The sequence below is a fragment of the Dasypus novemcinctus genome, chromosome 1 (assembly GCF_030445035.2).
Source record: "Dasypus novemcinctus isolate mDasNov1 chromosome 1, mDasNov1.1.hap2, whole genome shotgun sequence".
NCBI classification, from domain to species: Eukaryota; Metazoa; Chordata; class Mammalia; order Cingulata; family Dasypodidae; genus Dasypus; species Dasypus novemcinctus.
In genome coordinates, this window is record NC_080673.1 from 121,204,791 (window position 1) to 121,220,871 (window position 16,081).

The 16,081-nt window shown below is 34.5% G+C and overlaps 1 protein-coding gene across 4 annotated transcripts in view; it reads right to left on the bottom strand.

The window, feature by feature from the left end:
* The window catches only part of COPS4 (COP9 signalosome subunit 4), a 46,264-nt gene that overhangs the window by 21,806 nt on the left and 8,377 nt on the right, over positions 1-16,081 (bottom strand). For all 4 annotated transcript variants that reach the window (XM_071215724.1, XM_004472669.4, XM_004472670.5 and 1 more), the window contains exons 2-6: positions 12,034-12,113; positions 9,795-9,946; positions 8,750-8,853; positions 4,359-4,512; positions 4,048-4,198 (exon numbers count right to left, since the gene is read on the bottom strand). In XM_071215724.1, the coding sequence (XP_071071825.1) occupies positions 4,048-4,198; positions 4,359-4,512; positions 8,750-8,853; positions 9,795-9,946; positions 12,034-12,113 (641 nt within the window). The remainder of the gene's footprint in view (positions 1-4,047; positions 4,199-4,358; positions 4,513-8,749; positions 8,854-9,794; positions 9,947-12,033; positions 12,114-16,081) is intronic.

Sequence of the window (16,081 nt, forward strand, 5' to 3'; positions counted from 1 at the left end):
AGAGAGAGAGAGAGAAAGAGAGGCAGAGGCAGCAGGGAGAAAGAAAACGTAACAAAATGTCAGGAAATTTAAGAAAAAGAAAAATGAGGAGGGAGGCAGCCCTACTACATATTAAAATATATTATAAACTATAATAATTCAAAGAGTTTAGTACTAGTATATTCATAAAGAGGCAGACTAATTGATAGACAGAATACTGTGTCCAGAAATCATTATAATAAGATTATTTGATACAGGATGTTGGGTCAACTGAGTAGCCACAAAGAAAATGAAATTAAATCCCTATCTCTTTCCTCAAATTAAAATAAATCCAAATGGAAAAGATTTACAGGTAAAAATGAAAACCTAAAACAAAAATTCTCAAAGGGCATCCCCCAAAACCTTTAGAAGAGATCAAAGGTCAACATTATTTTTATAATAAAGACATTATTTGTCAATTCACTGCATTGATATTTGTACTGATGGTGCAAAAGCAATAGTGGGTAAAACTACTGGTACCATAACACAAACCAAGGCAGTGTCACCAAACTGTACTCAGCAACACACTCACAAGCAAAAAACAAACAAGTAAAAAGTTAGTTTCACTTATGAATGTCCTTGAAGAGGCAGTAAAAAATTATTTTTAATAGACACTTTAAGAAGACATCTTTTTAATATTTTGTGTGGCAAAGGAAGAGCACATAAAGAACTTGTGCCACAAGCGAACAAAAGTACTATGGCTGCCCTGAGTAAATACTGCAAGCTGAACCTTTTCCTGAAACACCATTTACTTGAAAGAATGACAAACTATGATTATTTAGAATTGGGTATTTGGTAGACATTTTCTCAAAAATGAACAAAGTAAGCCTGTCACTACAAGAAAAACAACTAGCACTATTTGTTACCCCTAATAAAGTTCAAGTTTTCAAGCAAAAGTTAGAATTTTGGAAAACTTTAATCTGCCACCATGAACTAGACAGCTTCCTAATATTTAAAGGCTTCCCTAGGAAGCTGACTTGGCCCAGTGGATAGGGCATCCGCCTACCACATGGGAGGTCTGTGGTTCAAACCCCAGGCCTCCTTGACCCTTGTGGAGCTGGCCCATGCGCGGTGCTGATGCACACAAGGAGTGCCCTGCCATGCAGGGGTGTCCCCCAGGTAGGGGAGCCCCACGCGCCAAGGAGTACTCCCTGTAAGGAGAGCCACCCTGCGCAAAAGAAAGTGGAGCCTGCCCAAGAATGGCACCGCATACACAGAGAGATGACACAACAAAAAGAGACACAGATTCCCAGGGCCGCTAACAAGAATACAACTGGACACAGAAGAACACACAGCGAATGGGCGAATGGACACAGAGGGCAGACAATGGGGGGGGAGAAAATAAAAAATAAATAAATAAAGGCTTCTCTGACAGAATCTGTGGTAATTACATTCAAATATAATTTTTTGTTAGCTTTTGTCTTTATTTTTTTAATGTTACATTCAAAAAATATGAAGTCCACATATACCCCCCACCCTCTCACCCCAAATATAATTTTTAAATACTGAATAATAAAAAATGTAAATAATTGGGAACACTGCATAACTCAGCGAACCACTGTTTTCCAAACAATCAGTAAGCAATGGTACAAAATCCTGCATGGGTGAAAGATCCAGTCAAAGTGCCAGAAGACCAAAGGATCTTAACAGAGTGCAAAAAGCTTATTGATATGGCTTTAGATTCCATATCACAACTAACCTATATGAATCTTTACCATTTGTTAAGTGTATTATCAAATAATACCCACAATTATATGAAAAGGCCATTAAAATTCTCCCTACTTCTCCAACTACTCATCTGTGTGAGGCTGGACTTTCCTCATAGACCCCAACTAAAACAACATATCACAACAATCTGTATGCAGAAAGAGCTACAATAATTCAGCTGTTTTCATATTAAGCTAGGGCTGGCTCTGTGGCGCAACAGATAGCGCATTGGACTTCTAGCCGAGCCAGGTATGGTTATATTAAGCTAGGTATTGAAGAGATTTGAAAAAATGTTAAACAATTCTACTTTCCTCACAACTTTTTTCAATTTGGAAATTATAGGGTTTTTTTTTTTAATCTCTTTATGTTAATAATAATGAGCCAATTATTACTCTTTAATGAATATTTTTTAAATTTTTCATTTAAATTTCTAATACAGTAAATATCTATAGCTGTAACTCACATAAACAAAAGCTCTCTGGGGCTCTTAATACTTCTTCAGAGTGTAAAGTGGCCCTGAGACCAAAGAGCTTGAAAATCTTAACTTTACTGGAAGAAAACACGCAGGAATGTTTAAAATATATATATAACTCCACAGTAGGACAGACCTTTCTAAGCAAGTCAATAAAATCTAGAAATCACAAAAGAAAAGATTTATAAATTTAACTATATAAATTTTTAAAGATTCTATATGGCACAAATGTAATAAGTAAGACAAAAAAAGAAATAAATTACAGGGGAAATTTTTGTTTTAATTTTCTCATATAAAAAGAGCTTTTACAAGTCACTAAGGAAGGAATAAACAATTTAAAAATGGTCAGTGGTAAGCGGACTTGGCCCAGTGAATAGGGCGTCCATCTACCACGTGGGAGGTCCGCGGTTCAAACCCCGGGCCTCCTTGACCCGTGTGGAGCTGGAGCTGGCCCATGTGCAGTGCTGATGCCCGCGAGGAGTGCTGTGCCACGCAGGAGTGTCCCCCGCGTAAGGATTGCGCCCCATAAGGAGAGTCGCCCAGTGTGAAAGGAAGTGCAGCCTGCCCAAGAATGGTGCTGCACACACATGGAGAGCTGACGCGGCAAGATGATGCAACAAAAGGAAACACAGATTCCCGTCCTGCTGACAACAACAGAAGTGGACAAAAACAACGTGCAGCAAATGGACACAGAGAGCAGGCGGGGGCGTGGGAAGGGGAGAGAAATAAAATAAATCTTTAAAAATAAAAAAAAAAATTCAGTGAACAAAAACAGATACTTTACTCGAGAAAGAAATACAGGCTTTTCAACAATGACTTTAAATACATGAATGCTCAAGGGCATTCACAATAAATGAAATGAAAAATAAAACTAGAGAGATACCATTTTTCATTTATGAGATTAGCAAAGATCAAAAAATTTTGATTAATACCTATGTGAGGAATCAGATACTCATATGGACATTCTTGTTGAGAGTTTGACACTAAGGACAAATTACAATTCCTATCAAAATTCTAAATGCATGTACTTTTGGACCCAGGAATTTAAACTATACACACACTCATACATGTGCAAAATCACTACAGGATTATTTATAATTGACTGAATAAAGTATGATGAAGCCAGGTAACAGAAAATGAAAAAGGATGAGCTATACGTACAGATATGAAAGGGTAACTGACCTATAGTTACATGAAAAAAGCAAGGTGCAGAAGTATGTATATAATATTGCCACTTGTGCATAGAAAAGGGGGGATATATACATATACTTTACATTGAAGGAAATATGAGAAACCAGTAGTCCTCTAAAACAGAAGGCAGTACCATGTTTACATATGCTTTTTGAGTAACAAAATTTAGAATTGTATGCACCTCCTCTCAATGCCCTTTCTGCTTTATATGTTAGGTGATTTGTATGCTATAATTTATTAAGAAGAACTGGTGAAAAATTTTTTAACATTTATTGAAGAAAAGAAAGAATTCCAGGTCTAAAACTAAGGGTGAAGATTAAAAAAATTCCAAAAGGAGTATATTATTAGGTATATTATCATCAATCTCTAGATTTTAATTTTAGCTTCCCTTTGGTAATTCTCACTTAATTTTAGGAGAATTAAATTTCTATTCTCTCTTAACTATCCCTAAACCTAATGAGGTTAATAGACTGATAAATGCAAATTTAAATTTTTTTAAGTTAACAATCCAAATTTTGTTTTTAACTGTACAAATGTTTAAACTTAGTATTACTAAGATATCCACTTGAAGAACAGTTCCTTGCTAAATTTTCCAACAGTAACCAATCTGATTATTAAACAAAGATAACTGTTCATTAAAACTTAAACTACATGTTTACCTGCTGATGCTAAGATGGTACAGTGCAAAGCATGTTTTAAGGCCTCTAGTCTTTCACTTTCATGGACTATTGTCTTGTAAGAGAGCTCATTGTATCTTTGTGCAGCTTCAATGAATTTTCTTCTATAATCAAGAACACGAGCATAGCACACCTACAGAGATAATGCGTTTCAATTAGGGGAAAAATAAAAAGGCAAAGGAAAAAAAAAGAGAATCTCTAATATGTAACAGCATTCATCATATGTTCTGGATCACTTTAGTATAGTTCAATTCACCAATACAAAATTAATTCCAAATCAGCTCATCTGTTACCTTATAATGTATCTGTAACTGTTCATTGGTTGACTCATTCTGAAGCAATGATGCTCGATTTATGTAAGCCTCTGCCTGGACTGGATCATCATCCTCCAGATATAGCCTAGCAATCTTCAGGTAAGTCTCCAGTTTATAATCTACATTGTACTGTCTAGGATGAAACAGAAAAACACAGAATGTCTAAATATTTTATCAAGAAAATTTCTAGGAATGGTAGAAAATAAGCTATTTTTTCTTGTATATTTTGTTATAATAATATAAAGGATTTAAACTTTATACTGTATTATATTATAGAAAAATGAAAAATTATTTCCAAAACAAGCTGTAATAATTTTTATTTTTTATCATTGTTTATATTATATCTTAACATCTTCTAATCCTCATATAATCTCACAAATCAAAGATCTAAAATGAAAAAACACTCAGTTAAGGTACATATCATATATTATTGGTGGGACTATAAACTGGTAAAAGTTTCCTGGAAAGTAGTTTGACAGTAAGTTCTCCAACCATCCTTTGAGTCCTTTAAAATGTATATGTCCTTAAACCATTACACTTTACTTCTAGAAATTAATCCTAAGAAATTAATCAGGTACGTGCACTCATATGCATGTATAAGGATATTCATTTGTAAAGTTATTTATAAATATCTACAGTTAATACCTCTATTATGGATATTTAGCTTATCAATTAAGTTACAGTACATAAAGATAGTAGGATACTATATAGTTATTTATAACTATGACTATAACAGTCATATTTTTGCTAAGTGAAAAACTGGTTAAAACACCATTAAAGTATATTTCTACACCCATAAATCAAGGCAATAATGGCAATTATCTCTGGGTGGTGAGATGATAGGTGATTTTTATTTTTTATCTCAATGGTCATTTTATGTAATACATAACTGAAGACCTCATATAATTCAAAATTCATATCATTCAAGTTCAATACTAAGAGAAAAATGATTCCTTTCTACTTCCTAGTAAAATAAGTGCCATCATGTAACAAGAGCATTAACAGCTTATACCTTACTTGGCCCAGCTTTGATATTATTTCTTTACTCTAAAAAAAAAAAAATTTTTTTTTTGGTGGGGGAGAAGTGAGGAGGAATTTAATTCAAATTTTTTGTATGTTATATATCATTCATATTTTGCACAATATTATTTCCATTCACAATTTAAATGTTTTTGAATTGCAGTAGCACTATTTTTTTTGTATTCTCCAATTTTCTGCCAAGTGCATAATCAGAATAAATCATTTTATTTTAAAAAAAGCTGTCTTTTTATCTAAACCCTACTTTTAATCACTTTTTCTTTAACTTAACTTAGAAAAACACTAACATTTTCAATTCTTGAGTTTCCTCACAAGTAAGGATAATGCTAGAGTATTATCAAAACAAGAATTACCATCACTAAATAAGCAATATCTAATTTTATATTTACTTCGATTATCAGTGAAAATAAATCAATTCCTCTCTGCTAGTGAAAAACTGCTCCACACACAGTTTTGGTTGTTATGTCAAGTGATCTGAGGAATGAAAGTTAACCATCAGAATTAAGAAAGACTAGCTTTTCAAATTCCCAAAGGGAAAAAAACAAACTATCAAGGAGCCTTGGAAAGCAAAATTCCATAGTTACATATGGCTGAAAGTCAAGATGTTTGAAGTGGTGTCTGCCTCAAAACACAGTATTAATGAAGATTTAAAAAAAAAAAAAGAACTCCTATTCACCTGGTAAGCAAGTAGAGAAACAGTTGGATATATATTTAAGTCATTCGCAGTTGGTATTTTTGTACTTGCCAACTGAAAGGGAAGTGTGCCTAAAATAATTGAGTCTTACACCCTTCTATCCCTCTTGTACAATATATTTAAGGAATATTTCACAAAGAACTATAAATGTTTTTAAAAATACATCTCAAAAGGAAAGATTACTGAATAAGAGTTACAAAACTTCACCTTAGTCTGTGTCTCCACCTCACTTTACCTAGGATCCCAAACCAAAAATCCTTTCAACCCTTTGTGACCTCCAAACCATAGATTATATCCCATTGTCAATGTATTTTCCCCCTTAAAGATCTCCTCTCTCGTCTTATCTAGCTTAACTCCCATGATCAATCATATCATCATTGCCTTGAATACATACTCAACTCCTTTGTCTCTCCTTTGCAAGCATACTTAGGCAAAATCATATCTCTGGTTCAACCTAACTGTTAACCCACTCCTTTACTGTATACATGTAGTTGAACTCTCCTGGAGAAAAACATCCAATCTAACTCAAGCCTATGAGCTTGAATTAATTTTGAATAATCCTAAAATTCCATTTAAAGACATGCCAATGTTGACTGTCATAAGACTATCTGCTGCTACATTCTGAGAAGGGGTCCATGGTTTTCACCTGACTGGCAAAGGGGTCTGTGGAACAAAAAAGGTTAAGAACCCCTAATCTAACTGGTCTCATTTAAACCACAACCTTCAAATGGGACCTTAATGTTGCCAAGCAATCATACTATCACATACCTAGTCCATTCATTGTTCCATTCTCCTAGAGAATTACTTTTCACATTCTTGTTTCTCCTCATCTTCCCAACACCATCCATACTTCCTGCTGATGACTCTGCTTTTGACTTCACTAAGAATACTGAAGCAATCAGAGAGTATTTGCACAGACTCCACACTACAACAACTCACTCACGAACATCTGTACCCACATACTCTGTGTTCTTGGCTGTTACCATGGATCACTTGGGGTTAGTTTTTCCCCTCAGAGGATATTTGGCAATATCTAGAGACATTTTTGATTGTCATGACTGGGGGGGACCAAGTGTTATAGAATTTAATGGATCAGAAATGCTGCTAAACATCCTATAATGCACAGGAGAGGCCCCACAACAAATAATTATACAGTTGAAAGTGTCAATAGTGCCAAAGTTGAGAAACTCTGCTGTAGATGAGCTCTGCTGCCCTTTCCAAAGCCTATCTTTTCACTAGATTCCTATTGTTCACTCCTGTAAGAATCCTCTCCACTACTCCTTTATATCAGTTTTTTGCTTTCTACTGGATTATAAAAGAAAAAATAATCTGTTAACCTAACCTCTCCTGTCATCTTCCACCCTATTTCTTTGCTCCCATTTTTAAAAACTCCTCCGCTTTAATCAGGCTTTCACTTCGATTTACCAAAGTAGTATTGTCAAGGTCACTACTGACCTCCACATTACTAATTCTGATGGTTAATTTTCATTCCTCAGATCACTTGACATAATAACCTAATAGCTACCATTCACTCCTTGTTACACTTTACTCATATGGCTTCTGGACATCACACTTCTACTTTTCCTATTTGCCTCAATGAACAATCCTTCTCACTCTCCTGTTAGATCTGTCTCTTGCCCCTGACATCTTAATGCTGGCATGCTCTAAGGCCTCATTCCTCAGTTGCCTTTTCTATATACATTTCCTCCCTTGGTGATCTCATCTACTCTAATGCTTGAAATTCCAACTACACGTAAGTGACTCCTAAATGTATATAGTAGCCCAGAACTCTCTCTTAAACTCCAAACTAATATATTTAACTCCCTACTGGCTATCACCTCGTGGTTATCACATGTCCAACATGGAACTCAATCTTTCTCTAAAAACCTAATCTTCCCCACTCAGCAGATGACAATTCCATCTTTCCAGTTGTTCAGATTCAAATATTCAAGTCTTATCTATGCTCTTTTCACACACTTCACATCCAAACCACCAACAAATCCTTAGCTCCACCTTTACATTATCTAGTGGAGAGTTCTCACAATCTCCACTGTTAACATTCTCATTGACAGTAGTGCATTAACCTCTTTTTAACTAATGTCCCTATTTCTATCATTGCTTACCTACAGTTTATTCTCAACCCGGTGGTCAGAGTGATTCTTTAAAATATAAATCAGATCATATCACACTACTGTTCAAAATCCTTACAATGGCTTACAAGGCCTACAGGCTCTGGTCCCCATAATCTCTGATCTTATCCCTTAGCTCCATCCTCTTTGGTCACACCACTCTACCTATAGTGGCTATCTTGCTCTTCTTAAACCATACTAGGCATGTTCCCATCTTAGGGCCTTTGAACTAGCTGTTGCCTTAACTCTATATTCTTTCCTCATATAGTTGCATAACCACTCCGTTACCTCCTTCAAATCCTTGAGAAGGTAACATTAGAGCAATGAGGACCACCCCAACCACCCTGTATAATAATACAACCTGCCCCATTACTTTTCTCTTCTCCATAGCGCTTATCACCTTCTAACATACTACAAAATTAAATTATTTATTATGTTTTTCCCTACCAGAATAGAAAAAAATATATAACAATTATATACATGCATCCAATATCCATTATTTACTATACTTTTGTCCTGTTTCCAAAGGAATTCCCACCAACACTTGGGCTGCATTTCTCCAATCTTCTTCTTTCTCATATATGGATGCAAGATGCTGCCTTATTGAAGCAACCTGGAATAGTAGGTATACATGTTAAATTACTTCAACTGATATTAGTAAATAATTAAAATAAACAGGTAAGTTAATCTATTATGACAATGTCTCATTCAACAAATTAGGCTGGCAATTAAACAGAAAAATTTTATTGTGACTACCTAAATTTTTCTATGAGTTTTATATTTACAGAACACCAAAATGATGACCACATTATGGCAATATTTTAAATATTAAATTTTGCTTTTATGTTACTGCATACATAAGTTTTCCTATATTTCAGTCTGATTAACAATTTTACTGATTTTTTTTTTCCTCTCCCTTTCCCCCCTTGTTGTCTGCTCTCTGTGTCCAATTACTGTGTGTTCTTCCGTGTCTGCTTGCATTATCAGGCAGCACTGGGAAACTGCGTCTCTTTCTGTTGCGTCATCTTACTGGTCAGCTCTCCACATGTGCAGCGGCACTCCTGGGCACACTGCACTTTTTCACACAGGGCGGCTCTCCTTGCGGGGTGGACTCCTTGCGCATGGGCCATCACTACACCGGGGCGCCCCTATGTGGCACAACACTCCATGCGTGTGGCAGCACTGCACATGGGCCAGCTTACTACACGCGTCAGGAGGCCCTGGGTATCGAACCCTTGACCCTCCTTATGCTAGGCAGACACTCATCAGTAGAGCCACGTCCACTTCCCACTGATTTTTTTAAAATTGTCTCAAGATTACTATTTGGTGTATAAAATAAAACTGTAATATATGAACAACTGTCAATCAGAGTTGCAACATCCTAATATTTACATGATTTTTATATTGTAAATGCTGTTTGGCACACCATTTTGTAGAAAATGAATGATTATTTCTTTCAAAATTAGTAAGATCGCTCAAAATAACTGCTGCTGTATAAAGTTTAAAATCAGTTCTCTAGATTTTATAACACTGAGCTTACTCCCTTCTTTTTACCTGCTCCTCAAATGAAATGACTCTAGGTTGAATCTTTTCCAAGGTGAAATGATATATTTCTTTGGCTGTGCTGTCAGGGAGGTTAGGGAGATGTGTGCAGAAATCCGTCAGCAACTGTCTAGAGATCACGAGGCTGACATTCTCATTTACCACTTGATTAAAAAAAGTAAGAGATAAGAAAACATGAGTAATTTATATATTTTCATTAAGCAGTCCATCTTTATCTAAAATTAATACTAAAAACAATCTATTTTAATGGAACCTTGAATTTTCACACCCTTATCTTATACATTACAGAATCAATTTTTCCTTATGCTGAACTGATGAATATGCCAAAACGTAAAAATATCATAATTTTTCTATGAAACAGAAACAGCTGAAAAAAAGGTTAGGTTTAAAGAGTTTAAAATTTTATATTCTTCCTTTCTTATCATTATTTTTCTACTAATTGGGGGCACTTCTGTTTTTATTTATGTACCTATCTCCTAGCTAGCTCCAAAAGTGGGTTAAATAACAAAACATTAAAATAATTTTCATGGAATTTAAATAAATTAAGTAGTTACTACCACTTTCACTTTCCTAATGAAAACAACAAATAATAATTCAAGTTTACATTATATGTATTGACATTACGTGTATGTATATACAAGGTATTAGTGTATAGCAGCTGATGCAGGCTCTGGAGCCACACTGCTCCCACCACTTCCAATTATATGATCTAGAAAAAGAAGCTTGATTTCTCTGTGCTTCTGTTCCCTCATGTATAAAATGTGGATATCATCATCCATCTCCTAAGATAGTTGTAGCAATAGTATATATAAAGCACTGTAAATGGTACCTGGCACATAGCACTCATCAAATGTTAGCTATTATTATTACTATTATTGCATTTTTAAAAATACATCATGCTTGTGAACCACTACTTAAATAAATTATGTCAGTCTTTAAATCAGCAGTTACAGTCAAAATAAACAACAGTTCTAAAACTGTTCAGTGGATGTAAGTGATCTTCAGAGCAGACTGCTTTCTTGATGGTTCCCTAGATTCAAGTTTATATAAATTTAGCTCAAAGATTATAAAAAGGCACTATTCTTTTACTATGAGGTTGCAATGTTCTTAATACAGTCATTCCTAATAGTTTTTCTGAAACCATTGCCAGTTCCTTGTATACTGCAGGCCTCAATTTTTTAGGAAATAACACACAGTTCTTGTAACTAACTAGCTTTATAAAATTTATTAATTAGAATTCATTACTATATAATACCAGATGCAACTAAGAAAACCATTTCATTACAGGTACCATTAGATACTTGCAAATGTTGGAAAGAAACTACTACGAACTAGTAGTTTTCAGGGAAACACAAGTACATAGGAACTGTAAATTAGAAAATCTAGTTTCTAGTCTGGGCTTGCCATTGACTAGCTCAGTGTCCTCAAAGGCACTTAATACTCTGAGACTCATTTCATAATATATTACAGGGATACCTATACCTGTATTGTCAAGTCAGAGGATTATTAAAAAGAGCCAATGTGATGTATGTGTGTGGGGGCACTATATAAATTGTAAAGCACCATCAAATATCATTAATATTGTTAACGCAGTATTAATTCCAGCCTGAAACTTTAGTAATTTTCAATATAACTGGGTAAGTTTGAAGTTGGGATAAGAAGAAAGAGAAGATGTCTTGAAGAATGCAAATATCTAAGTTCCCAATTCAAAAAAGAATGTTCTTAACATTAGTAGTAGCTAATATTCATAAAGTGCTTACTGTAGGACAAGTACTAGTCTAAGCACTTTATTAATATATATATTAATCATTTAATTTTCCAAAAATTCCACAGGTAGGTAGGTACCATTACTTTCACTTTATAGATGAGGAAAAGGAGGCACAGAGATGTTAAATAACTTATCCAACATCACACAACTAATAAAACAGCAGACCAGGATGTGAATCCAGAGAGACTATTCTCTTCACCATTATGCAATATTGGCCACTCATCGGCTATTGTATTAATAACTATATAAGATCTTTACTGGAAATGTCACTTTGAAGACAATTCATTAAAAAATAATCAAGTTGTAAATAGTTTAAAACAAAGTTTGTTTTATTCTAAAATTAATAAATAAATCTCAATGCATATTAAACATTGATAATCTGATATAAAAACGAGACTTGAGTAAGCGTTAAAGTCTGAGCTCAGTGATATAAAACAAACACAGGATTTCCATTCCATTTACTTGCTTCCACGAAGGCTTTCAAAGCTTCAAGTTGTTCTGCCCCCGATAACTGAATGGCTTTTTCCAGGATCTGACGATACCTAAAACAATACCAAATAAAAATAATGTTTACAGGGCTATTACATTTTTTTAATTCCTATTTATTTACTCATTTCTATTTACCATCATTTCTTTCACAGTACTCCACTTTGTGGTTTTCCTTTATAGTCCTCAGTTTGTTTTTTCAGTTTCCAGTCTATCATAAGAAACACTAAATCTGTAATTCTAAGTTACTGAATCTAAGGTACCAGTTTTCCTTCTAATTTATAGTTTTCTTTACAGTGTACCACAATTTTTTAAGGCTTTTAGACCATCACAAGAAACACTAAGTCTATAACTCTTCAGTTACCAAATCTAACATGCTATTTTCTTTTTTGTTTTGTTTTGTTTTTATTTTTTCTTAAAAGTTTTAGTTTTGAATTTAAATTTAAAAAGTCAATTTCTTTTCAAATGCTTGAAAAGATAAACCACCAACACCTACTCTCCAGTTCACTGAACTCACCCAAACCAGTTAACAAAAGGATGATGATAGATAACACCCATCCCAATAAGCAGAGAGTACCTATAACTGCAAGCAAGACAGTTCCATCCATCTGCCCCATGGGATATAAGTCCCCTCTCAATATGAAGCAGAGTGGGAATCACCATCCCAAAATCCTCAAGATAGAGGAACAAACAAAAATAATGGAGGAATGCAAAAATGGACTAAAGTAGACTTAAGAGTATTCTAGTAATGAAAGAACTTCTAACACTGATATAAAGATAGTGGTCACCAGAGGTTCTGAGAGGGGGAAAGGGAAGAACAGGTGTAACATGGGGCATTTTTGAAATATTGGAATTGTTCTGCATGATACTGCAAAAACGGATACGGGCCATTATACATTTTGACAAAACCTATAAAATTGTGTGATACGAAGTGAAAACCATAAATTATAGCCCATATTTAGCAATGCTTCAACATGTGTTCATCAAATGTAACAAATGCACCACACTATTGAAAAATGCTGTTAATGGGGAAAGTGGTGGTGGGGCGGGGGGGTAGGATATATGAGAATCCCCTATATTTTCCATGTAGCATTTATGTAATCTAAAGCTCCTTTAAAAATAAAGAAAAAAATTAAAATAAAATAAAAGATAAGCTATATTTCCTTCATGTCTGTATTACACAGACACAAAAGAACATCATTTTAAATGAGCCAGGACCTGTTCTTCTCATGGACCTGATGTATCTAGGATCACCAACAACAGAATAATACTGACTAGAAAATGAAGTCAAACATTAGAGATTGAATGTCTCAGGTTGTACAAAATAAAGACTACCAAACCAAATACACTGATAGAATATCCTTCATGCTGTGAGTCAGAACCTAATATTCTTTATTTACATTCAATTCTAATAAAACTATACTACCTAAAATCCATGACCACATCATATTCAAATCAGTAATCTAAAAAGAGGAATGAGGACAATTGTTAGACAATGACAGTCTCTTCTAAAATATAAGCTCCATGAGGACAGAGATTTTTGTCCACTCCTACATACACAATGCCTGGAATCACAAGCACTCAAATATTCAATAGCATAGCTACAATTTTATTCCTTAAATTGAGTGGCGGGTACATGAGTGTATGTTATACTACTTTCTATCCCTGTTTGTCTTATTCATAATATTTTTAAATGCATTATTTAAATGCAGTTTACAAATCTAACAGCACTGCAATTATTCAAAAAGTCATACAGAATATAGTAAAGAAATAGATATATAAAAATATGTTTCAAAATCATTCAAATTTGTGACTTATATTTTGTAGGGCACATCTTCAAACTACCACCTTAGTACTTAATTTTAACTCACAAAATTCTTATGACCTTCATTATATGATTTCTCAAAACCTTAGTGAATCAAACTGATTTTAAGAAGACAGGTACATTGGTAGAAAAGACAGTAGACTCCAAAAGAAGAGATGAAATTAACTATTCTAAGAAAGCAAGAAAATACTTTCAACAGTTTTTAAATAAAATTCTTATTTTTAAAGATAATGTTATTTTGCAGGACCTTAAGGAGTAAAATTCAATTATTTGAAAATTTATTTACATGGACTGGCTCATTCCCCCTCTCTCTCCCCCTCCCCACATACATATTATGTATGTATGTGGGAGGAGGGAATATTTACTTTATTGCCCTAGGGGCTTCTGGATAAGTTATTAATAATAAAACCACTGGTTTATTACTTCTTGTTTATTGCCTTATTTTTCATATTCAAGTAAATCAAAGCTTATGGCTAAACCCTCTTTTGTTCCAATAGATTATTTTATACAAACAATATTATATTCAAAGATGACAGTTTCTCATGTATGTAAGTTTGCTGATTAGCTTGTTTTTTCAAAACCTACCCATCAACTAATCTATTCTGGGAACACTTGCAAAAAATCTAAAAAGCAATAAAAATTTTTATACTAACCAAATTATATAACTTGCAGGGGCCTTTGAAATTGCCTACTCAAACTCCAAGTTTTATAGATGAAGAAAGTGAGGTGCAGCACTGGGGCTGGATGCTGCCTTGAGCTGTCTCTAATACATAAATTCTAGTATCTGAGAATAAGTACTTATTTTATCACAATAATAATTTGGAATGACTAATAAATTTAAAAATGCCAAGTAAAAACATCCAAAAATGTTAACTGAGCGCTTGGGCTTTATAAGATACTATACAAGGTTCTGTGTATGACACTGAAAAATGTTTAAATGTTCCTAACCTTTGAAGGTATTATAACATAAATGGAAAGAAAAAATATTTTTAATTAACATAACAATTATTAAATTACACTTTAAAAAAACAAAAATTGCAATAAAACTCAATACAGGGAAGCGGATGTGGCTCAAGCAATTGGGCTGTCGTCACCATGTAGGAGGTCCAGGTTTTGATTCCTGGGACTCCTGTCGAAGGCAACCTGGCCCGTGCAGCAAGCTAGTTCAAGTGGAGAGCTGGCCCACACAGAGCGCTGACCCATGCAGAGTGCTGGCCCTTGTGGAGTGCTGAATCATGTGGCATGCTGGCCTATGCAGGAGTGCTGGCCCACGCAGAGTGCTGGCCTACATGGAGAGCTGGCACAGCAAGATGACGCAACAAAAAGAGACACAGAGGAGAGACAATAAGAGACACAGCAAACTAGGGAGCCGAAGTGGCGCAAGAGATTGAGCGCCTCTCTCCCACTCCGGAAGGTCCCAGGATCAGTTCCCAGTGCCGCCTATAGAAAAGACAAGAAAACATAGAAGAACACACAGCGAATGTACACAGAAAGCAGACAGCGAGCACAAAACAATGGGGGCGGGTAGAAAAAAATAAATAAATATTTTTTAAAAACTCAATATAAGAAATATCACATATGAGGAGACAATGTATTAAAAATTCAGAGCAGAGTAAAACAAAAATGGGTTCAATCAGTTTGAGAAGAATTCATGGATAATAATAGCTTTTTATTATGCACTCAGTATGTATTCAATGGAAAAATTATTTATATTTAAACAGAGAATATGAAAAGTATCAAATATATTTTTGCTTATTTCAGAGGAAAATAAATATTAAAATTAAGTACTTTGCATCTGTCCCATCCTTGTATCATCAACAAATTTTTAAGCATCTACAACATGTAAGAACCAAAATTCAGCATGTCAGTTCCTGACCTCTCAGCACTTGAATGGAATTTGAAGGTAAATAAAACATATCCACAAGAAAATGTACCACAGTCGTGATTCAGGATCAAAATGAGTGCCATGTATTAAGAGATCTTCTACTTACAATAGTGGTGAACTAGATGAACAAACGAATCATTCCTCAAAAAACTACATAAAAAGCTGAAAGAAATGGAAATTAAAAAAACCTAATAGCATAAAAGAAAACAAGGAGAGAATAAGAGCACAAAAAGGTGAGCGAGAATTTCTGCCAGAGTGTGAAAAGACAGCTGAAAGGGAGAGTGACAGCTGAAAGGTAGAGTGGCACTTCCTGT